At 36.2% G+C, this 24,277-nt stretch overlaps 1 protein-coding gene across 3 annotated transcripts in view; it reads right to left on the minus strand.

Moving 5' to 3' along the window:
* Nucleotides 1-4,701: 4,701 nt before the first annotated feature.
* RC3H1 (ring finger and CCCH-type domains 1) overlaps nt 4,702-24,277 on the minus strand; it is a 99,343-nt gene continuing 79,767 nt past the window's right edge. For all 3 annotated transcript variants that reach the window (XM_057547513.1, XM_057547523.1, XM_057547515.1), the window contains exons 13-20: nt 23,766-23,933; nt 19,025-19,177; nt 17,602-17,815; nt 17,048-17,138; nt 16,791-16,923; nt 14,835-15,011; nt 13,353-13,468; nt 4,702-12,267 (exon numbers count right to left, since the gene is read on the minus strand). In XM_057547513.1, coding sequence (XP_057403496.1) covers nt 12,117-12,267; nt 13,353-13,468; nt 14,835-15,011; nt 16,791-16,923; nt 17,048-17,138; nt 17,602-17,815; nt 19,025-19,177; nt 23,766-23,933 — 1,203 coding nt within the window. In that variant the 3' untranslated portion in view covers nt 4,702-12,116. The remainder of the gene's footprint in view (nt 12,268-13,352; nt 13,469-14,834; nt 15,012-16,790; nt 16,924-17,047; nt 17,139-17,601; nt 17,816-19,024; nt 19,178-23,765; nt 23,934-24,277) is intronic.

Here is a 24,277-nt window from a genome sequence, read left to right on the forward strand (position 1 = left end):
TGTTAGGGGTAGATTTGAGGAGCCATGCAGAGGAAAGAATGTAGCATTCAATCACCCTCTCTTTTCTTTTTAATACTTCCTTCAAGATCAGTCATAAAATAAAAAATTCCTCTTCCCCTAGCCTTGCCTGTGGTCTCAGTAGTAACTCCTGTGAGCAGGTAATTGAGCTGGTCCTCGCCACTGCCTCATATCCTGGGCTGTTTCTATTCTTTTCTTTGGATCCAAGAGTAAGACCTTGGCAGAGAACAAACAGTAGAGCTGAGCCCCTGCTGTGGTTACTGAGTAACTCAAAGCTTAACTCTTCCACAGAAATTCAGCAAAACATCTAGCACAAAAAAACAGAGTTGTCTTCAGCTCTCTTAGGTTTCTAGTTTACTTGGTGGTTACGACATTTTAATTAAGGTGAATAAAGTTTATCAAAATAAATCCTGCATTATCATTTGGCAGCTCTCAGGTGAGATTCTCAAAGAATCTCATTGGAATTTGTCCAAATTCTCACAACTGTTAGAAAGTTCAGTTTTGGTTTCAGGGAAACCAAATGGGAACCAAATCAAAACAACAAATATTTATTGAACATGTCCAGTGCACATGCCACTGGGTCTTGAATGTACCAGGTACTCAATAAATATTTGTGTTTGAAGAAACCCAGGTTCAGAGTAGTTTTGCTGACTTATTAACATGAAAATAACTTTAAATTCCTCTCAAATGGAAAGTTAAGATTATCAAGTAAAGTAAAAATGCTTATTTATCCAGAGGAATTGACACCTTGTATGAACAGAAACACCAGACAAGGGTATTCTTGGGAGATTGAGCAAGAGAGAGTTGCATGGAGTCAAAGCTCATTGCTTCTACGTTCGTTCAGGAAGTTGTAGGTGGTAAAAGAGAAATTGGGAAGACAGCAGAGGAAGAGGTAGAGGTAGTGGGAGAAAGTTCCCTGGAGAGATAGGGGTTGGGTTGGACAGACCAAGAAGCAACGGGAAGAAACTCACAGTGAAGCCAAGGCCAAAGGTGTGTGTTTTGATAAGTACAGGTCAATTGTGTGACTGGTGTCTCTTACCTACCTCTGCCAAGGGCTGCTCTAGCAAATTTGACCAAGTCCATTTGAGGGTTGAGGAGGAAATGAGGGGCTAGAAATGAATGTAGTTTGGCAGCTTTTATCCCATCAGGACATAGTTGGTTTCAGGCCCTTCCCAAATGGCTAGTGCTGTAAACCAACAGATACTGCTTGGGCACAGGCTGTTCTAACTTTGAACAGAAACAAGTTTCAGGAATCACATCTTGGTATGGGTACAGAGGTTCAGCTAACCAGGGACTGCTGCTGGAGACAAAACCCTCGAGATGCTCAGAGAGGAACGGGCCAGCCCACTCTGGAGAGGCAGTTTGCGTCACGCCATGAGGCCAGGATTTCATCAGGTTGCCCGGCTTGCTGTCAGGATAACAAAATGCCCAGTTAGATGATGACAATGGTAAGCATAGGGGCTGAGGAAAATTAGAGGGCATGTTTTAGTTCATAATAACCTGAACACTTTCGGACTTGGGAGGATAGGAAGGTGATGATAAACTAAGGTTACTGTAGGTTTTCCATAAAACTGTATTTTTTAAGGGCTTTGACACTGCAAAGGTAATTTTTTCCCTTTAACTTGATAATATGGGATCAGGTCTTGCGCTTGGTCAAGGGAATTACGGGAAGCACCCGATTTTGGTGGCATCTGCTTGATGGCGCCCACTTGGGTGTTCAGAAATGCCAGTTACGCTCGTGCTGTTCTTAGAAATTCCTCCCCTCCTCTTCATTCCCATTGTCCTGGTGCAAGCCCTCATCATTTCTTGTAAGTCTACTGCACCAGATTCATAACTGAGCTCTCTGCCTTAGGCCCTACTCCACTTCAAATTACAATCATCACATCACTCTCGGGCTTAAAATCTTTACTGGTTTTTAATTGCTAAGGGATAAAATCACAACTCAGAAGGGTACATAAGGCTTTTCAAGACCTGGCCTCAACCTAACTTTTCTAGTTATCCCCAACTCCTTGAAGTTCTATTCCAGGCCATATTCTTTCATAATTGTGTACGTGCTCCCAGGCTTGGAGTCTCCACTTCCCACCTTGTTCATCGTATAAACCCTTCTTTATACCTTTCAGGATCAACTCCTCAAATGCAAAAACTTTCCTGAATTACCTTGTTTCTCCCAGCCTTACACACTTGCCTTTAAGTGGTCTCCAAGTGGTGCTAATTATGCCTTACATCTTACTCATTTCACTAAAAGTTTAAGTCTGATAGGCAGAAACTGGATCCTTCTGCTTCTAAAATTGCCTATCACATAGAAAGAACCCTACTATTCGAAAGTGTGGTCTTCGGACAAACAGCACTGGTATCACCTGGGAGCCTGTTAGATAATCTCAGGCCCCACTCCAGACCCGCTGAAACAGTAACTGCAATTTAACAAGAGCCCCAGGTGAACTGCATTCATGTTAGGTTTGAGAAACACTGACACAGAAGCTTCTCAATAGGCACAAATCTGATCCCTTTAATTCCCCTGCTTACAACCCTTCTTTGGACTCCTTTTAAGAATAAAACCCAACTTTGTGATCTGGCTCTGCATCCAAAGCCCCTATCTCACTCTCTCTACTCTAACTTCAATGACCTTCGTTTCCGTAACAGTCTTTCTTCTTTAGCAGAGTTCACCCATCTTTTTTCTCTGACTAGGAGTCTCCTGCCCAGCCCCTGCGCACCCCCCCCGCCCCACCCCAAGCTGTTTCTTACCTTCAATGCCACTTCCTCAAGAAAGCCTTTGCTGGCTAGCCAAGCAAGGTTGAATCTTCTTTGTGTACAGCCTCCCAGCTCCTTGCTCTTCTCTTCTGAGGATAGCTGTGGGTGCATAATCCTTTGGTGATTCCGTCTAGTGCTTTGTAGATGATTTGTCATCTATCCTTAAACTGTATACATGTCAGGTTCCGTAAGTGGAGTCTGAGCTCCTTAAGGGTAGAGAGTATTTCCTCTTTGTCCTCTACAGTGTTGTGCCATATACGGAGTACTCCGTAAATTACTTCAGTAAATACTGTACCAAGTGTTCAGTGAGTAGTTGAAAGTTTACTTTTGATGTGCTAGGTGTTCCAAATAAGGGGGGCAGCCGTTAACTAAATGAGCCACCATGTTGGAAAGCAGAGGGATTTACAAACTGATCATTGCAGATTAGCTGATTACTGGGATTGAGATGCTAATATACACAAAAATATCAAACTCATGGTTTTTTTTTAAAATAAATTTATTTATTTTTGGCCGCACTGGGTCTTTGTTGCTGCACACGGGCTTTCTCTAGTTGTGGTGAGCAGGGGCTACTCTTCGTTGCGGTGCGCAGGCTTCTCATTGCAGTGGCTTCTTTTGTTGTGGAGCATGGGCTCCAGGCGCGTGAGCTTCAGTAGTTGTGGCTTGTGGGCTCTATAGAGTGCAGGCTCAGTAGTTGTGAGGGCTTAGCTGCTCTGTGGCATGTGGTATCTTCCCAGACCAGGGCTCAAACCTGTGTCCCCTGAATTGGCAGTTGGATTCTTAACCACTGCACCACCAAGGAAGCCCTCAAAATCATATTAATCAATGAGTCTCAGTGTAAGGGATCACAAAGTACCCTGCTGCTTGTAAGCAGGGTAGGCCTAGGTAAGTGGTAAAGACAGCAAGTCTGGTTTTGGAATTCCCATTCTAGATTTTATGACATTCAAGAATGGTTGCAATAGTTACCATCCTTCATACCCTCTCAACTTTTTCTTACTGTGGCCCCTTCTCTTGAGGTCAGATATGGTACTAACGGACAACTAATTGCTAACTGATGGTACAAGGAGTGATGTTTGTTCACTGGTAATGTATATTATTTTTCTTTTAAAAATATTCAGTTATTTTAAAGGAAACTCTAGCCATTGTCAGTTATTGTCTTTTAAAAATATGGACATTTTATTATATAACAATGTTGCTATTATCACACTGAACAAAAGTGTCATTCCTTGGTTTTATCTAATACTCAATACTTAAGTCAAATTCCCCTAACTATATTATATAAAAGGGTCTTTGAATGTTTGGTTTGTTGGAATTAGGATCCAAAGTCCACACGTTGCATGTGATTTTTGTATCTCTAAAGTTCCTTTTAAATCTAGAGTATTCCCCTCTCCTCCCCTTTTTTCTTCTTCATGCCACTGAGTTCTTGAATAGGGCATATTTTACAGTGGTCTCTAAGAGAAAATCCTCTCAATGCCAAGAATGACTAATTGGTGGGGATTTCAGTACAATTAGGAAAAAGTGAGTAAGAACGGAAAGACAAAAAATATTTGCATCAGGAAGGTATTCAGAGCAAGGCCATGTTGCTTAAGCATAAAAAGGTTCTGATTTTAAGAGAAGGCATAAAAACCAGAACTTTGGATGTTAACCATGGAGTCTCACTGAACACTGACTCTAGGATTTCAGAACCATTACCTTTACTCCTAATGTGCAATCACTATATAACAAATGAAGTATTCCGAACTGTGGTGTTGGACTAATTCCTGTGATATCTATAAAATTGACACTACAAGTATGTGTGTTTGTATACATTACCTACTTCTCTATTTTTCACCTAAAAAATGAACAAACAAACACACAACTCCATAAAAAAGGTGTAAGAAAACAATCCCAAGGTTAGAATAAGAGGGCACAGGCTCACTTACAAAAAAAGACTACGCGTTTCTCCTCATCAATTTATCATTTAATATAAATGCTGACAGAAAGCAGATAAAGACCTTGTAGACACTTTCATATATTTACAAACCAAAAGGCGAATCACCTCCTTCTACTTGTTAAAATAGTCCTTTTATCTGCAACTTGTGGGAGCCTTAAACACTAATTTGGAGCAACATGAGGCTGAGTCAGTTTCCAAGATAATAAAGAAAGGAACAGCATTTTAACAAAATGTGGCATCTTTGATGTAGACAATATGCACACAGCTAATACAAATTAAAAAGATGGCCCTCATCCTCTCAAAACTCTGCAACAAGTAGAGTATGTACTTATTCAGACCCAGCATTCTGCTGTCCTAAACATCTTCCTACTACTATTTTTCTTCCACTTCACTTTTTTGAATTCTGTTTAAAAATTCAAAATATAAACAGATTTTTAAAAAGAGAGGGAAATGGTCTATTTCAAAAACAGGGTTCTTTTTTCCTATTCCAAAAGAACTTCCAGGAGATAAAGTCTTCAAATAATATTTCACAGTTTGCCAAGTGCTAATTTCACAGCTTGTGAAATTCCAACTCATTATGTCTTCACTTTTTAAAGAAAAGTTGGAAACACTTGGAAAAAGTAAAATTTCACAAACTTCAGCAATTTAAAAATGAGCTGTCTCTTTAAGGCTCAATATTTTTATTTCTGAACAGGAGGCAGGCAAGAAAGAACAGGGAGCTAAAAGGCAAGGGAGAAAAATAGGAATGCAAGAAAACTTTTAAAAAATGGTATTTTGTCTAGCATTAATTTAAGAACAGGAGATATAAATTCTCACTATTCAAACTGTAAATGATTTCATGAAATCATTTATAACCTGACTCAAATCTCATGGGCTCCTTTATTATCCTAGATTATTTTTGACTTGTTAAATATACCTCTGCAGGGCACAATCACATACAATCAATACGATTGGTAAATTACACAAGCTCTATCCCAAGCAAATATGCATCAATGTTAAAAAGTTACTTAAAAAAACAGAAACAAAATAAAACAAAATAAAATCCACCCAAAAAGGTGATAATGACTGCAGAATGTCTCGGGGAGACTGGTATGAGCCAAATTGACCATAGTCAGGGGAAAAGGGTAAGAGGGGTAACAAGGGGAAGAGACCACACACAAGAAGAGGAATCTCACAACTGGAAAATGTTTTAAGTGGGTGAAGGTTTTGTTCATTATCTTGATTCACTTTTTCCATTTCTGTTGTTCTAAAAACTCACAGATTCATCGTCAAGTAAGATAATGAAGCCTATGAATCAATGAATAAAATTTAAAAAAAAAAGAAAAAAAGAAAAACTTTTTTCCCCCAAGTTCCTTTCATTCCCAGAAGGTGGACAGAAGAGAAAGGATGAAAGGGGGAATAAAGGAAATTTAGGCAACAATACGCCTGGAAAAAGTAGCTCTCAGAACAGTGTCTTGGTTGAACAGAGGATGTAAACATGATAAGCAAAAGCTTAAAATGCCTTGAAATCAGAGGAATATTTTACAGGGTGGTTCAGACATTGTGAGAATGGCAGCCTATCAGTGGAGAGAGATTACACTAATAAATGGTGATTTTAAAAAATCAGGTTAAAAAAAAAAGGCTACCAATTATCCACCCAATAGTTTGTTTCCATTCTTTTCTTGACCCTTTCATACACCACCTGGAGTTGGGGTAGGGGCCCACCTGACAGTTTCCAGTTATAAGATGACTCTGAGTGTACAACCTAGAATGGATGCCAAAGACCTGTGAGCTCTGTCTACTTAGAGTTTAAATTAAAAACAAAACAACACACACAAAAAAACCCAACTAGAAATAATGAGACCTCAATACAAGAAAATAAGTCACCTTATCTAGTATACAACATACATTAGGATAACAAACTCCACAGGATTTTATTTTTCTAAATACATATTTTTGGACACAATATTGTTGTGAGGCTTAAGTTCTCTCTCTTGGGTTATTGTGCCTTGTTTTCTTTTGAAAATAATGGTTATTACTCTAGGGATGTTCTGCTCAGGAATAAAGTTTACGGGAAGTTCAGTGTTTGGCTGAAAATTCAGAAGCTCTGAAAACAAGGATTCCAGTGGTGAGGTTAGTCCCTTTATCACAATAGGATTTCAAAGGGCTCTTTACCCACTTTGTTCAGTGCAGTATTGAGAATCTACCCACTGGGAACATACTTATTATTAAAAGGTGTTACTTCTTGGTGGTGGCAGTTTTCTATTCTTCATTAACATTATAGCTAGCGTTACAATCTAATACAAGTGAAAAGACCTTCAGCAGTCAAAGAAATAAAATCTTAAGAACCAAATGGTAAGCTGGCATTTACTACAATTAACAGTATCTTTCGACAAAAACAACTTTCTTTTTCTAAGTGGCTCAGGAAAGTTGAAATAAGAATTTTAAAAAATATTAACTGCAATCCACCTACAATTCCCAATAAGTAATTTCAGCAGGAAAATTTCATAAAGCTGAGCTGAAGCAACAAATAAATATAAAAATCATAGTTGTCCAAGGTAGAAAGGTATGAATGAGGGCCAGCAAAATGGGCAGTCAGGTAAAATGATGACAGTAGTAGACTGCTTGCCTGTTCAATCCCTAACGTTGAACGTAAAATCTGCTTAGTTTAGTAGCTCTGTCTAATTTTTATCTAAAAGGATAGGCAGACTTTTCAGGGAAGAGATCACCTTGCAAACACTATAACCATGTATCATCAATAAAAAATAAACACAATTGGACTCTTTTAGGGTAAAAATCTAAGTAAACACTGCAGTTAATTTCCAGACAGGTTATTAATTTCCCCTAAAAAGTAACGGAGCCTTTCCTTTTAATGATATATAAGACATTACAAGTGCTTTTTACAGATAGATTTTATATATGAAACCTTTACTCAATTCTTTAAAATGAGCAAAAAAACAAAAAAAGTAGAAAAAGATGGTTAGATCTCCATCTATAACCATTTGTACATAAGCAATAACAACCGAGTACTCTTCAGTGAAAAGAATCTATTCTCTCTGAATCTGAATATAACCTAACATGTACTGACTATAGTTACTTGACCATAGTGATAGTAGATTGTCCTTTAGGCACAAGTAAAATAACAAAAATACAACATGCTATCATGACAGGATAATCTCAGCAAAAGGGAGGAGGAACTGCTTACACACAATACTGTAAAAGATGACGTTCATGGTTTAGAAAAACTGAAGAATTTTCATTACTTTTACATTTTATAAGGCCAGCTAACTTTAACAGTTAACTTTAGATACATCTCCCTACACAGTATAATCAACTCACAGCTACTAAGAGGTTTCACAATCGAAATGGCTACTATTTCCTCCCAAACCAAAACAGAGTAAAGCACAAGTCTTTGGCTCTCCTTTAAAGAAAACAGCAGGTTACCGTTTCTAACCAGACCTTTGTTTGCCTACCAGTAGGGCAAATACCACATTTGTGCATCACTGAGTAATAACACCATTAGAAAAGGCAACTTCACAGAAGTTATTGGCTAAGCGAATTCATTTGAATGCTCTGTTTTGAGGCAGCAAACTGTCACTGTTGCAGATTGGGGAGGGCAGTGGGTAAATCAAGGGGAATTTGCAAGATACAGAAGGGACAGAGAAAAAAAGAAAAACAAAAACTTTGAGCTCCAACCCTAAAGACCAACGGAAAGTCTGATGGAGTTACATATTCAAGGTAGCAAATGAGAATCATACCAATTTTATGTCTTTTAGGCAAAAAATATATATATAAATAAATAAATACATGGGAAAGACTAGGAGAAGGGAAGGGAAATAAAATGGGAGAAGGGAATCAACCACATTAATGCTGTATGAAATAAATTTTTATACATTCTGAGTAGCTGAGTATTTTGTAGCTGGCATTAGAAATAGTGTCTTATTATTTGAATATTACTAGAAACCTATGTTATAACTAACTTTTCTTTTGATTAGAAAAGTAACAAGGAATGGATCTTTGGTCACTTCAGCCTCTGTAAATTACCCAAGTCGTGGCACCTATTGAACTTATGACAATATCTATAAGTAAGGCAAAAGAACTATATGTAAGTCAGAAAACTGAGTCTAGATATCTTATTCTCGGTTCTTCTACCCTCTTCCAGAGACTCACTGAAGAAAGAAAAAGTCCAAGTACTTTTATATTCCTAGCTGTAATAAAATTCTGGTGTTGTTATCCAGACTGAACACAATGCTCATTACTCCTACCTTAACCCTCTCAGAATTGTTCATTTTCATCTGAGATGTCTGAGTCTTGCCTTTTAATTCAGTGAAAAGCAAACAGTCATCTTCAGAAGAAATTAACATTTGAATAAGTAGAAAGCATAAAAACTGTATTTCCTATCTGACTGGTTTCATCTTCTACATGTCTCTAAAGGAATAAATTCAAAAAGCTAGAAAAATCAATTATTTTTCATAGATTTTAACAAAAAAGCAGTTAGAAAGTCAAGCAGTTTTGCCTGAACAGGCCATTGACCCTTATAGGCTCATCATATCACAAGGTATACAACAGAGGAAAGGAAAAGAAAGAGAAAAAAAAATTGGAGGTTTTATTGAATTCCTAAAACTGCTTGTGAGCACTGGGAAAGTTGTAAGAATTTCTATGAGGTAAGGCAGAGTAACCAATTTAAAACAGGTAAATTACAGGCACAATGGGACAGTATACCTTTCTCTTGCTGTTCTACCCACTCAGATTTCCTCTAGAGTGTGAGGCCTTAGAGAGGTACAGCTAGGGTTAAGGCTACAATTTGAGAGATTCCCCCCATCTTCACTCCATGAAAATACCTTAAAAAGAGAAAGAGAGTATTTTAAGTCAGTTCAAAACAGTGGCTTCTCTGGTATTATTCAGAATAGGAATAGTGTGTAAGTTAATCCCTGTTTCTGCCTAGCTTACAAAATCAAAATGGTGAAAGGAAGAATGAGTGTATCTGAAGAAAATAAACAAGAACAACAGAAGTTGAGTTATTAGGGGTTTCAACAGATACCCAAAACGGAATTTTACTTTTACTCCAAATTTCAACAAAATCAATACCCATAAATTCCTTTTCAGTACCAGAATCATTCTGAGTTCCAAATTGAACCAACTGCTCCTAAAATTTAGGAATTAAACATGTCCAAAGGAGAAATAACATCTGCCCAAATCTGCCTACAGAAGGTTAGAGGCCAAGAATGTTGTCTTTTATGGCTATAGAGAGAAATGAAAAATCTCAGGACTCCGTCAGACATAAAAGTTTCTCTCCTTCTCCCAAAAAAACAGTAAGTACTTAAAGAGTAAATGTAAGAGGGTTTTAAGCAAAATAAAACAAATAAAAAAGGCAGAAAAGCAAGTGTATTAAAAAAAAAAAAGGAAAATATGGATATCAACTGATAAAATGCCTCATCTTCATTCAGTGCTTCTACCTCCCAATCAGTCATTTTATCGCAACAGCTGCACTCATGCGAAAAAATCCATAAAACATACCCAATATATATACAGATATAGCTATGTATATATGTATATATATAATATATATATAAATTTTTATTTAAATAAAAAAGAAAGCTCGAATCCCAAGCCAATATGTGTATATCAAATCCTTGACCAGCCAGGTCTGTAGGGCATAATCAAATTCAATGTGAAATAGTATATAAACACGGTGCCTTGACTGGGCAAATTAAATAATTGCTACTCAAAAGAGTGTTCTGTTTGGACTCTCCTACTGGTAGGCAATGGCAGGACTGTATTACCCTCCCCCCACCCTCACCCCCCATTTGTTTCATTTAACAATATGATGGACACAGAGCTTAGACTGAGGTTGTTATGACCTCAGCAGGAGTTAAGGGTTAAGAAAATAAGAAACAAGAAAAATACAAACTCTTGCTTTTTACCCAACCAAAGCAATGCAGTAACTATTACACAACCAGTGCTTTCTGTTTTAGTAGTATAATCCAGAAAGGGAAATTTTTAGAAAATCAGGCAAACATAGGGATAGGGTGGGTGACTATATCAAATAACCCCCACTAAACATGTTTCATATGGTCTTAGTTCAGTACAGACATGTGGCATCAGAATATGTGCAGCAGAACTAAGTAATAAAAATTCTTCCTTATTCTTTTCAACATTTTCATGAAGAATCTTCAATATTGTAAAGCCAAGACCACAAAAATTGACTTCTAGGTACTTACTATATACTTGTGCTAATGATTCTGAAAAGTAGCAACTGATTAATCCATGAACTATCCTTAAGATTCAGGCAGTTCGTATTTGCCAATCTCTGAAAGCCAAGGGCTCCAGTGTACAGGAATTGTATACTTTTGGTTTTTGAGAGTAAAACATAAAGATCCATTGAACTAATGTGGCTCTGTTCATTTTAAGTTCAAATCAAGTGTTGCAGTTTTAAAACATGGTTGATTGTCCTGGTTTTTGAACATTCTATGATTTCAGCAGAGGTTCAATTTGGAAAAGCACAGCTCTAAATTTCCAGCCATCACCTCAATATAGGTAATAAACCAAGTATGTATTTTCAGTGCTAATAAATTACAGTTTATCCTGAAAGTAATCTCCATTTAAATCTACTCAAGCAATCTAAAATTGACTCATGTTTCTGATTACATTAAGAGAATGAAAGGGGTCCGTAATATCGGAAATGAGGGTTTCAAAAATTAATTGGTAATTATCTCTCTGAAAAGCTGAAATAAACACAAAAACAAGAAATAAAGCCCTCCTGAACAATAACTACAAAAAGTTTTAATGCCATATGAAAAACCTGCCTATACATGAAGCTAGTGACCCAGAAAGAGAAAGCAGATTATGGCTTCTAAATAACAGCTCTTGGAAAGTTGGTTTGCTGCACATTTTCTAATAACTAGTCTATTACTGTCTATTTCTTAAGCACCACAGAATTCTCAGAAAGGCCAGTGCTTTTTGTCTGTTGTAATTTATGGGGTTGTGAGAGTTGGAAAGGATTGGGGGTAAGGAATTATACACTGGGTATGTAATAATACCAAAATACAAGAAAAACCTACTTCATTAAGATCATACAATTAATCAAACAGAGTGTATATATAATATCTTCTTTTTTTTTTTAAAGCCCTGGATCCAAGGCGTCCAAAGTTATTAAAATAAAGTTCATTCACAGAACAAAAACAAATTTAATCTGAATTGCTTGCAGATACTGCTAATTTTCTTTTTCTTTTTCTTTTTTTTTTTAAATTAAAAAATGCATTATTGTGAACTATGTGCAGGGTTTGTTTTTAGTAGTGGTGTTTGTGCACATTGCCTCCGGTGCTTTTCCTGGATTTCTCTGACCACTCGCAGAGAAAAGGTTTAGAAGTTATCTGTTCTCCTACCCCTATGCCCCACAAATTGGTTAGGAACAGAAGATAAAAGTAGGACTCCTCATGTTTTAGGGAGCAGAACTGGATGTAACTCCTGATCTCTGGGAGTCATTACTGTCCCCTCCTCCCTCAGGGTCCTCTGACAGGTTCAGAGAGCTGGTCTTGTTTGATAGGAGGCTGATGTTCTCTTGTGTCAAGGCTGATCCATTCGGCACATCACTGTTAACGTTTTTTAAAAAAAAAAGGAGTTTGGATTTTAAAAAAAGGAGAGAGATAAAAATGATTATTTAGTAGAATAAAATCAACAGGGCCTTTCTTTTTAGCAGTATGGAATGGCATACATGAATGGCATTCAAACTTTAATTTACAGCTCTATATCCATGCTTTATTTTAGCATAGGGGTTGGCAAACTAAGGCTAGCTAGCTGCCTTTTTTTTTTTAATTTTGTTTTTTTTTAGCTGCCTGTTTTTGTAAACAAATTTTTATTGGAACACAGCCTGCCCATTTGCTTACATATTGTCTATGGCTGCTTTCACATTACAGTGACAGAACTGAGTTTTGACAGAAATAGTAAAACTCATAATTTTAAATATTCACTATCTGGCCTTTAAGAAAAAGTGCTGACCCCTGCTTTTAGCAGGTTTACTAGTACAAGAAATTGCTTTGAACCCAGGATAATGCATGGATTTAAAGAGCCAAAAACCTAAGCCTGAAAGCAACAGGGCATTAGAAATTGTTGTATATCATCAGGAGGGCAACTCGGGACTATGCATCAAAAGCCTCAAAATACCCTAAGTTGCAAAATACTCTAAGATGCAAGATATGCAAACAAAGAATTAACTATAATATTGTTTATTGCAGGGTTGTTCATAATAGCTGATATGTATCCTTCCGTACCTGTAGAAGAATAATGGATGATATGGGATAGACCAAATTAAAACCCAGGAGGATGGGTGGGGGCAGGGCGGGTAGGTGGGTGGAAGAGGCTAAATGCCTACACACTTCAAAAAACCAGAAGAAAAAAAAAAAAAAGACCAGACGGGTATACATCAAAATGTTAACACTGGTTTTAAATAAATTAAAAAACAAGGGGAAAAAGGAGATGGAAGCAGAAAATTTTATTTCTTAGGTATTAACAGGTAATTCAACCTTGGGTCTGATCTAAAATAAGTTTTAACTCCTGAACTTATGCAAAAATATTCTTTTCTCAATGTATACAAAATAATATTTAAAAAATCAAATTATATGTATGAGGGTACTTCTGTCATGACTGTATAAGACTATGAAAATGTCCCTTTCTTTACCTGAATGTCAATGTAAGGTCCTCAGCTGGAACCTTATTTTGTGGTTCTGGTTGTCCATTTTCTGCTTGCTTACTTGTATTCAATTTGCTTTTCATGTCCAGAGAACATTGGTTCTCCTTTGAAAGAAAAGGAAATAAATTCAATTATCTTTTATTTAATGGTGCTAATGGAAGAGAGAACAGATATAGATAATACAAAATGATGATCAGAAATCATATCTAGTTCTGTAAAATGACCAAAGAAACAGGCAGATTAAAAGAGAGACATAGGGACTTCCCTGGTGGCACAGTGGTTAAGAATCTGCCTGCCAATGCAGGGGACACGGGTTCGATCCCTGGTCCAGAAAGATCCCACATGCCGCAGAGCCACTAAGCCAGTACGCCACAACTACTGAGCCCGCGTGCCCGAGAGCCCATGCGCTGCAACTACTGAGCCCATGCACTGCAACTACTGAAGCCCGCGTGCTCTAGGGCCTGCGTGCCACAACTACTGAGGCCGTGTGCTGCAACTATTGAAGCCTGTGCACCTAGAGCCCATGCTCCACAACAAGAGAAGCCACCACAATGAGAAGCCTGCGCAGCAACGAAGAGTAGCCCCTGCGTGAAGCAACTAGAGAAAGCCCGCGCACACAGCAACGAAAACCCAATGCAGCCAAAGAAAAAAAAAAGAGAGAGAGAGAGAGAGACATGCACAAAAACATAATGGAGTACAGCCCACTTGCTCACTATCCAAGCTGGATAGCAAGGGGACAAATGCCTCAAGTTAACATGGAAAAATCTCACAGAAAAACTGATGACTCAGAAAAAGCAAGTCAAAATATAGTAAGTATCTATAATACACTTACTGAAAACAGAAAAATGAAATATCCCATCTATTTGCTTAAAAAGAATATGAAAACTATGCAACAACAAAAAAACAATTACCATGCAATCTGAGGGAATGGTTCAATCTCCTAAGACTAAAAATTTACTGAAATGAGAGTTCATGCACTATGAAACAAACCCTAAGCATATCTATGGATACAATTCCACAGGAAATAATATGTAGATGGCATCTCACTCATGACAAAAAAATACGTCATCAATAACATAAGGGCTGTGAAACCTAGAAATGTTATTTGGTAATACATCTTTGTTTAACATGAGGGCACTGCAAAAAACACCATCCCCTCTGCTTCCTTAATCAATACGTTTAACAGAAATTTAGTAACTTCCAGATAACCGCCTTGTTTTCCCGGAAAGTTTTTTGTAATGCAGAAAACTAAGACAAAGAACACACTTAAACCAAAAGAGAATGAGGAGAAGAATGATAAAACAGGGAGGCAGACCATCTTCAGGACACTCATTGTCAGTATTAATCACTCACTGCAGTGCCTTGGAGTGATGACTCTACAGCTCTAGATGATTCTAGAACTCCAGAGCGACACAACTACACAGAGGCTTTCCTTTCAGCCTTCCTCTCTTTTCCCACCATAGCACTTACCATGCTCAGTTCCCGGGTTCTCTTCCCGATTTCCCTTTCCACCTGGTGCAGTTCCAAGCTCAGCTGCTCACTTGAGGGCGCTCCAGGCCACTTTGGCGGCGGCGGTGGTGGTGGGGGCTGTGATTGGCCCGCCAAGGCGCTCGCCTCCCTCTGCAGCGCCAACCTGCTACCGACAGCCTAGTGCAAAAGCCAAGCACACAGCTCAACACATGCCACGCCGCGCACAGAGTGACCAGGCCTGACGCCAGACCCGCCCAAGCAACTTACTACTCATGGATTGGCAATAAAAATGATGCAAACGTTAAGGCACTGCTTCTTTCTCTGAGTACCATTTGAATACAAAAGGGAAAAGATGGGGCATTTAAACTCAGTGAATAGTAATTTAATCTTTGGTATAAGTTGCTCTTTTTCTTAGTGGAAAGAGAAGGCAACTATAAATGTGCTTTTTTCCTTTTCTTTTCTATTTTTTTCCTTTTGTTTTTTAATTGAATTTTCTGATATAAATTCTATAATTTCTTTCATGAAACCTCAGTAATGGCAGGGACTTTTAACGACAGTGGGTTAAATAGTGCTGAAATTCTTTTGGAACAGAAAATCAGTCTAGAAATTTCAACTAAGACAAAAAGCCATGAAATAGCAAGGTAAGGAATAATGCTTTATGGAGTTAAAGGTCCAAATCTTCAACAAGTTAATAAACTAACGGTGAACATAATAAACACAGCATTCTTTTTTCTTACGATAGGAATCAGCAAGAAATTTTGGACCAATGTTAATAAAGCAATGGGAAAAAGGAGACAAACATGAGTACTATACAGGTTTTTATTTCTAAACCTTCTTGCTTACATAAGAGCACAAGCCAGACACATGTTCAAAAACAAACACACGCACAAACAAAAATCCCTCCTACTGGTCTTGCTAATAAGTTAGAAATTTATTTCCAAAGCAATATCTTACTTATTATTACAGATCTTGGTAGAAAGATCTAGATCTAGAAAGAAACATTCTAAGAGTATCTTTTTCTCCAGAAGGGAGCAATGCATTTATCACTAGAAGGTCTTTAGCTTTCCATATTCAAAGTCTATGTTCCAATGCAAAGGATAATATAAACAAAACCTAGTCTTCCTGATGTGGCACTTAAAGGACTTTAAGAATTCTTTGCCTTCTGACATTTTGTTTCTCATAAGTATCAGGTAGCATGGTGGAAAGAACACTGAATTTGGAGTATGAAGAGCTGGGTTCATGTTTCAACCTCTGTGAAACTAATATCCTTCAACCAAAAAGGGGAAGGACAATACCACCTCCCTAATCTAATTGTCAGGGACATGTATGGGTCAAATAAGATATGTGATAGTAATTTATAAAATGAAAGAACTATATTAATGAAAGGTGTTATTATTATACAGAGGCTATATTTTTTGGTCAAAGTTCTAAGCGTCTACTAAAGATGCTGACGAGTAAAAGAAATGAGAGACATTTTTAAAAATTAAAGAAAATATAAGAAATTAAAAACAAATCTTAAGCTAAAAGCATCTGTTGATTGAAAAACTATATACTATATACCTTCAACTTAAATGTGCCATCAAGGAATATAAGCTCCTTTTATATTTTTTATTTTATATAATATTTTAGATAATCTACAAATTTTAGATTATCTAAAATATTATACAGTGTAAAAATATAAAAGGAGCTTATATATATACATATATAATATATAATGTATAACATATAAAACATATAAAATATATAAAATATATTCTCAGGTAACAGAAATTCTAAATTTCCTCTTGTCTCAGAACTTCGAAGTACTTACATTCTTTGAAGAATGGACAACTACACTAACTCTTGGGAAACAAACCTCAAAGTTTTATGTTCATTTTACCTCCGAAGTTCCTCCTTGTAAAATCTTTCTGAGAACTCTTCACAAACTGGAATGAAAAAACATCTCTAGGCTGGTACCTCTAGTCCACGCAGCTGGGTCTGCTGGCTAATTTGCTGGTTTAGCTGCTGCAGTTCTAGCCGTAGCTGTTCCCTCTCAGCAGATGGAAGGGGTTTTCCATGACTGGCCACTTCTGACATAGATATTCTCTCCCTTTTGTGGGAAAGAAAGTATGGAATAAATTTAAAATTTTATTTTTAAAACATGTTATGATCAGAAAAACAAAGTAAGTTGAGTAATTTTGAAGGCTTGTAAAAGTGAAAAGAATGACTTATACCTCTCACTGAAGTGTCCCTGAGAAGGTATGTTTTGATGAGGTGAATATGGAGAACCTCCCCAGCCACTGTGGGTTCCATACGGACCATAATCTGTAAGAGAGTAATTTACAGTGGAATGATGCAATTCATAGATTTGATTCTTCTTTTTAGGTAGCCATAATCTAAAAGGCGTAGGCATATTATGTACACAGTTATCTTGAAAGATGGAGGGGTACTGATGTTTGTTTTTCCCCCACTAAAATGTCAATCTTTGTAATTTTTTCTTTCGTTTGATTTTTTTTAAAAAAATGAGATGTATTATTTTAACAAAAGCAATGAAACTATTAAAAATAGCACATAGGTTATTACCTTCATATACAGATATTTAATTTTAGTTTGCACCCCTACAATTCCCTGGGTTATAATTACCTTTCTACAGGGATAATTCCACAGAAAAGTTTGAAGACTACTGCCCTGCAAAGTTATGAAAAGCACTGACGGTAAATGGGGAGTAGGTGGCGCTGGGCGTTGTGACTATGAACACTCCAAATCGGCTCACCTCTGAGGTTCTTACCTGAGATGTTAATAGATTTTGTGGGAGCTCCCTGAGGTGCCATAGCCTGCACTGGGCCAGCACCCTGATATATTGTTTTGGAAGTTCGAGAAATGGCACCAAACCGAGATACTGTTGGTCGGTCTCCAAATGGGATGAGGTCATCATCACTGGTTTCTGCTGCTCTTCTCTGAAGGTCCAATCGCTGGTCTCTCATTCCTTTACTCTCCACATTCTGATAAAAAGTAAAATGAGAAGGTAAAAAGTAAAATGAGAAATCCACCCCACACTTAGATCTCTAACATAATTTCCTCTAGCTCTGTAATAAGGTTAAAATAGAGTATAATGGGGAGGGGGAGGGGTGAGATGTGACAGGGTGAGAGAGTGTCATGGACATATATACACTACCAAATGTAAAATAGATAACTAGTGGGAAGCAGCTGCATAGCACAGGGAGATCAGCTCGGTGCTTTGTGACCACCTAGAGGGGGGGATGGGGAGGGTGGGAGGGAGGGAGATGCAAGAGGGAAGAGAAATGGGAACATATTGTATATGTAGAACTGATTCACTTTGTTATAAAGCAGAAGCTAACACACCATTGTAAGGCAATTATACTTCAATAAAGATGTTTAAAAAAAAAAATAGAGTATAATGTTCTTACTGATAAGACTAAAATCATTAGTTGCCTTTAGTTGTCATATAAAACATTGCTTTTCAAACCTGACCACTCCCTATAACATTTTTTACATCATGACCCAGTACATATATACATTCAAATATATATATATTTGAATGTATATATGTATACATATATATTCTCATGACAAACATTTATCCTTAACTACATGTAATGTACTCTTGTATTTATATTGTTATTCTAATTCATTTCTTTAAAAAAAGGCCCATCATGACCCAATAAATTAATTTTCAACAATCAATAGTTAGAAAAATACTGTTTAAAAGTATAAGCGCCAACATAGGCTTTTAAAAGGCATTCCAGTCAGAAAGATAAATGGAAATCTAATTGCTAGACCCTTGCTACTGCAGCTAAGTAACTATAATTCTGATTCAAACACTAGTATTGTTCACTAGATTCAACTTTACTGTTTAAACTTAAGAGTTGTAAAAGAGTTATAATTTATTTGGACAAGAAATTCAAGGTCTTAATTATGCAAATTAATTTCAATTCTAAACAGCTGTTGGGTTAATTGCTAGCTTCACAGAAACATAAGAAACACTCTTCTTTGTCTAGACAAGTTTGAAAAGATTTTTACATATACCTGAAAGAACTAAAAAAACATATAAATATAATTCAATCACATAGTATAGAATATGGTCTGAAACTTAAGCAAAGCTCAGTTACTTGTGTCTACACTATTAACTGGGGATAATTTATTTGGTTTATCTCGATTTGTATTAATTATGGCTTAGTTATTACACATACCATCATTTCCACACTCCCTGCTGCCACAACATCTTTGGGTTTTGCATCTTTGGTTCCAATGTAGGAGCCGATGGTGTCACATGACCACGGTGAGTACTGGCTATAATCATTTCCTTTGTATTTCCCAGCTACCTTCAAGTCTTCATCCAAAAACTACAGATGGAAAAAGGAAAAAAGAAACAAAATAGGAAATGGGTCTATGAGTAACAGCACAGAGAAAGCAGGAATTTCTTTAGAACATCATGCTGAAGCAACAGAGTAACGGTTATTTGATTTGTGTCACTAGAAGATTTTTGTAGACTATGAAAAATATAAAACAAGTGAAAAATGATATTCAGCCTTTACACTTTGTTAACAGAGGGTCAAAAAGAAGTATCTCAATATCTTTCAAAGAATCAAATTAGGATTTTTGAAGAGATTTGCCCATCCTCTTTCTCATCAGATTCAGTTAACACTTAAGCAAGTATGTACTAGGCCCTACTTTTGCAAGACCCTCCTTAATGTTTCTTTCAATAACATTCCAGGTAAACAAGAACATTAGAAATTCTTTAAAATGTAATCTTAAATGTTCTATATAGTACGTGATGACGTAATAACTTTTTTACCTAAATCTCTTTAATAGCAATAATTCATATCTTGAATAAATTCTGGTCCTAAAATGTAATCTTAAATGTTCTATATAGTACGTGATGATGTAATAACTTTTTTACCTAAATCTCTTTAATAGCAATAATTCATATCTTGAATAAATTCTGGTCCTTAGGGTTGAGTCAATGAAGTGAAAAGGATAAGATTCCTAATTTTCTTTTCTCAGGATGAGCTCTGAAATTATGTAATAACTAAATAGGTATTGTAGGTCTAATGCATTTTTACTTACATTCACATTTGTGTAATGTTTTACAGTTTTCTAAGTACTTTTATGTATACACTATCTCACATGTTCTTCAAGTCCATGAGAGACAACGTGGGTGATTGGACCAAGGTTATACCAGTATAGGGAGTGCTAGAACACTAATAAATTGCTCTCACTTTATCACAGATGTATATACTGACATACTAATAATCCAGGGGGTACTGGTACATTTAAATGGCTCTATGCTTCCCCCTATACTAAAAAAAACCTTCTATTTTCTGAGTCATCACTTTGGTCTTCTGCACTGGCAGAGGGATATGCTGTTCACAGTACCACTCATTTTCAACCACAACTCCTATTTCCATTGTTTATAATCTCTTTCTTTTTTTTTTGTCCTACTTCTATTTTAAAAATTCCAGCTTTTTACATTTCTCCTCTGCTTACAAATTTTGTGTAGAACAGCTAGCTTTTTAAAGACATGACCTACTAACAAGAGTGCTTTTTCCCCTGCAATCAATGTATTATACAGCAATTAAAAAGAATGAGATAGGACTTCCCTGGTGGTGCAGTGGTTAAGAATCAGACTGCCAATGCAGGGGACATGGGTTCGAGTCCTGGTCCGGGAAGATCCCACACACCGCAGAGCAACTTAAGCCTGCAAGCTACAACTACTGAAGCCCACACACCTACAGCCCGTGCTCCGCAACAAGAGAAGCCACCGCGATGAGAAGCCCGTGCACCGCAATGAAGAGTAGCCCCCACTCGCTGCAACTAGAGAAACCCCCTGTGCAGCAACGAAGACCCAACGCAGCCAAAAGTAAAATATAAATAAATAAATAAATTTATTTAAAAAAAAATGAGATAAATTTATATACTGATACAGAAAGACATCCAGGATAACTGGTTAAGTAAAAACAAAAACAAAAAAAATGCAAAACGTAAAATCTGAATATATTATTACTAAATGATCTGATTAAAAATTATAATGATGTGTTAGTTCATGCACAGAAAAGTTGAAACATATATAAAAAGTTAAAATATATAATAAACTGACAGTGATATAGAAAATGAGATTTTGGAGAAATTTCTTTCTATATTATATATTTTTATAATGTATGAATTTAGTATAATTATATGTAGGTTGTTTATAATCAGAACTGAAATTTAATTATATAGCTTTGTATGTCAGTAACTAAAATAATTCTGTCAATAGATGAAGTTCTGTAACAGCCAGGCATTATTATCATTTTTATTACAAGTAAAAAAGTAATAAATACACAGTTATTATTTACTGAATGCCTGCTTTGTGCCAGAGGCCTTATGTCTCATTTAATCTTCACCACACCACTGTGAGGTGGGTTTTATTATGCTTGATTTACAAATAGAGAAACCTGAGCCTCAGGGTTAATGAAGGCTAAATAACTTACAAAAGATCACACACTGAGTCACAAAGCTGAACCTCATAGATAAGTATATTTCATTCCAAAATTAGCTCACTTTTCACAGTGTCATACTGCTTTCCATATTTCTCAAAAAATGGTATGGCATAACAAGGCTCTGGGACGTCTCTAATAGTCAGTTTTTGAAAAAATATCATGTAATGTTGATACTTTACAAGTAAAATTATATTAATAGAAGATAAAAAAAATAGATGTTATAGCTTTACTAATTAACCTACATTATTGTGGAAAATTCATCCAAAGTGTTTAGACAGGAAAGCCAGATACTATGAACAATCTTTATTTAGTAGATTACTTTTGTAGACCCCAAAGTTTACTGTTTATTATATGCAATGTGATATATTTCAATTTTCATTGCTTATTATTCATAATTTGTCAGCTAGAAATATTGTTTAGAATCATAATTCTACAAATAAAGGATGCAAGACATTTTCCTTACATAATATCAACTGCAACCCTACTGAAAAAACCTACTTGACATAAAAAAAATATATATATATATTTATATATATATACACACACACACATACACACACATTGAGCTGAGGCAGTTATGTAAAATCAACAAACCAAAATAATTAAATAAATAAGATCAACAAAGCAAAAAGCTGGCTTTCTGAAAAGATAAAACTGATGATAAATCCCTAGCAAGACTGATCAAGGAAAAAAATTATCAGAAGTGGAAAAATGTCTATGGGGTCACTATAGACCCTGAAGACATTAAAAAGATAATAAGACAACACTCATTCATGATAACTGTTAGTACTGCTTTGTGGAAATACTGATAACCCTCAAATTATGGTTTATTACCCTCTAGTACATTAACCAGTTTATTCTAGCAACTCTATTTCAGTGTTTTTTTCCCTGCCTTTCACTATCTATATTAGCCTGTCTCTCCTACTCTTTGAATCAACTTTATCATCCTGCTGTTTTCCTCACTACTGAATAAACCTTTGACAGTCTCAACTATAAAAACTAGGAATATAGGGAAATTTCATTAATCTGATAAAGATTACCTACAAAAAGGCTGACAGCAAACATCATAATGGTAAATTATTAGAAGCTCCATTTGCTCAAAGACTGGAAATAAGAAAACCTATCATCACTTTTATTTTATACTGGAGGATCTAGCTCACATAACTAAGATTAAAAAAAAGAAAAGACTTAAGAATTGAAAAGGAGAAAGTAAAATGGTCATTATTCACAGAGGACATGACTGTGTGCACAGAAAATCCAAAAGAATCCACTAACAAATACTAGAATTAATAGGGAAACTTACCAAGGCTGCTGAACACAGGTGTCAAAATACACAAAAATCTACTTAATTTCTCTTTAATAATAACAAAGAGAAAATGAAATTTCAAAAAGGATTCCATTTAAAATAGCTTCAAAAACATTAGTTTTCTAGGAATAAGTTTATTGAAAGATGTGCAAGACACTGAAAACTATATGAGATATGACACTATTGACAAAAATTAAAGAAGATCCAAGGAAGTGGAGGGTATACCATGTTCTTGGAGACTCAATATTGGAAAGATGTCACTTCTCCTCAAATGGATCTAAAGCAACACTGTCCAATGAAAATATAATTGACCCACATATGTAATCTAAAACATTTTAGTAGCCATATTAAAAAATAAAAAGAAACAGGTAAAATTAATTTTAACAATACATTTTATTTAATCTAATACACCCAAAGTAGTATCATTTTAACATGTAAAATATATTGATATTTTGGGGGGGGGGTACTAAACCTTCAGATCCAATGTATGTTTTATGCTTACAGCACACATGAATTCGAACTAGCCACATTTTAAGCATCATTATCCACATGTGGCTAGTGGTTATTACCATACTGGGCTGCCCAGATCCAGAGATTCAATGTAATCCTAATAAAAACTGCAGCAGAGATTTCTGTGGACATCCACATGCTGATTCTAAAATGTGTCTGGAATTTCCAAGGACCAGGAACAGCAAAGATAATCCTGAAGACCAAAACTGGAAAACATACACCACCACATTAAGATGTACACTACTACTACATTAAGACAATGTGGTGTTGGTACAAGGATAGAGAAACAGATCAATGAAACAGAATAGAGTTCAGAAACATACAGTCAGCTGACTATGACAAAGGTGACCAGATTATGATAAAGGTGACTGCAGGGTACTGGGGAAAGGATGGTCTTTTCATTAAATGATGCTTGATCAATGAGATATCCTTTGGGGAAAAAACTGATCTTAACTCCTAAGACACTATATACAAAAATCAATTCTAGATGGACTGTAGATCTAAATGTGAAATAATAAACCTTTTAGAGGAAAACACCCTCATGACCTTGGGAATAGGTGAAGATGACTTAAATAGGACACAATAAATCACTGATTAAGGAAAAACTGATAAAGAGACTAAAAAAGATGTGCTTACTTCCTCTTGTTGGAAGGCAGGAGGCAATGTTGGTGAAGGTGCAAAAGGAGGTGGAGAGATAACCTTCCTTTCCTCTAGTTGTGCCATTATTTCCTTTCGTCTTCGATGTAGCTCATCTAGACTAGGATGGGGCTGGGGAGGGGGAGGAAGCCGGCTGTAAGGAGGCTCCTGAAAATGCAAAGATGAGTAAAAATTGAAAAAGAATTTCAGGACACATTGATTCACTTAGCACATATTTTAAATAAGCAGCTTGTATACTCATCTTAACATCTGAAACAGCAAGACTTAATAAAACAAAGCAAAACAAAACAAACAAAACCCCCAAAAGCTCTCAGGATTTCCCAAAGAGCTAAATTTAAGTTTCTTTTTCTTGGTCAGAGACCATAATTTTTAAATAAATCTAGAAATGTTAATAAAACCATCTAATGTTCAGAAACTAAGATGGGTTAGCGGGAGTGGGGTATTAATTTTTTTCCCCTTTAAAAGTTAAAAAAAAACCAAACAACCTATGC

Source organism: Balaenoptera acutorostrata, chromosome 1 (genome assembly GCF_949987535.1).
Source record: "Balaenoptera acutorostrata chromosome 1, mBalAcu1.1, whole genome shotgun sequence".
NCBI lineage: Eukaryota > Metazoa > Chordata > Mammalia > Artiodactyla > Balaenopteridae > Balaenoptera > Balaenoptera acutorostrata.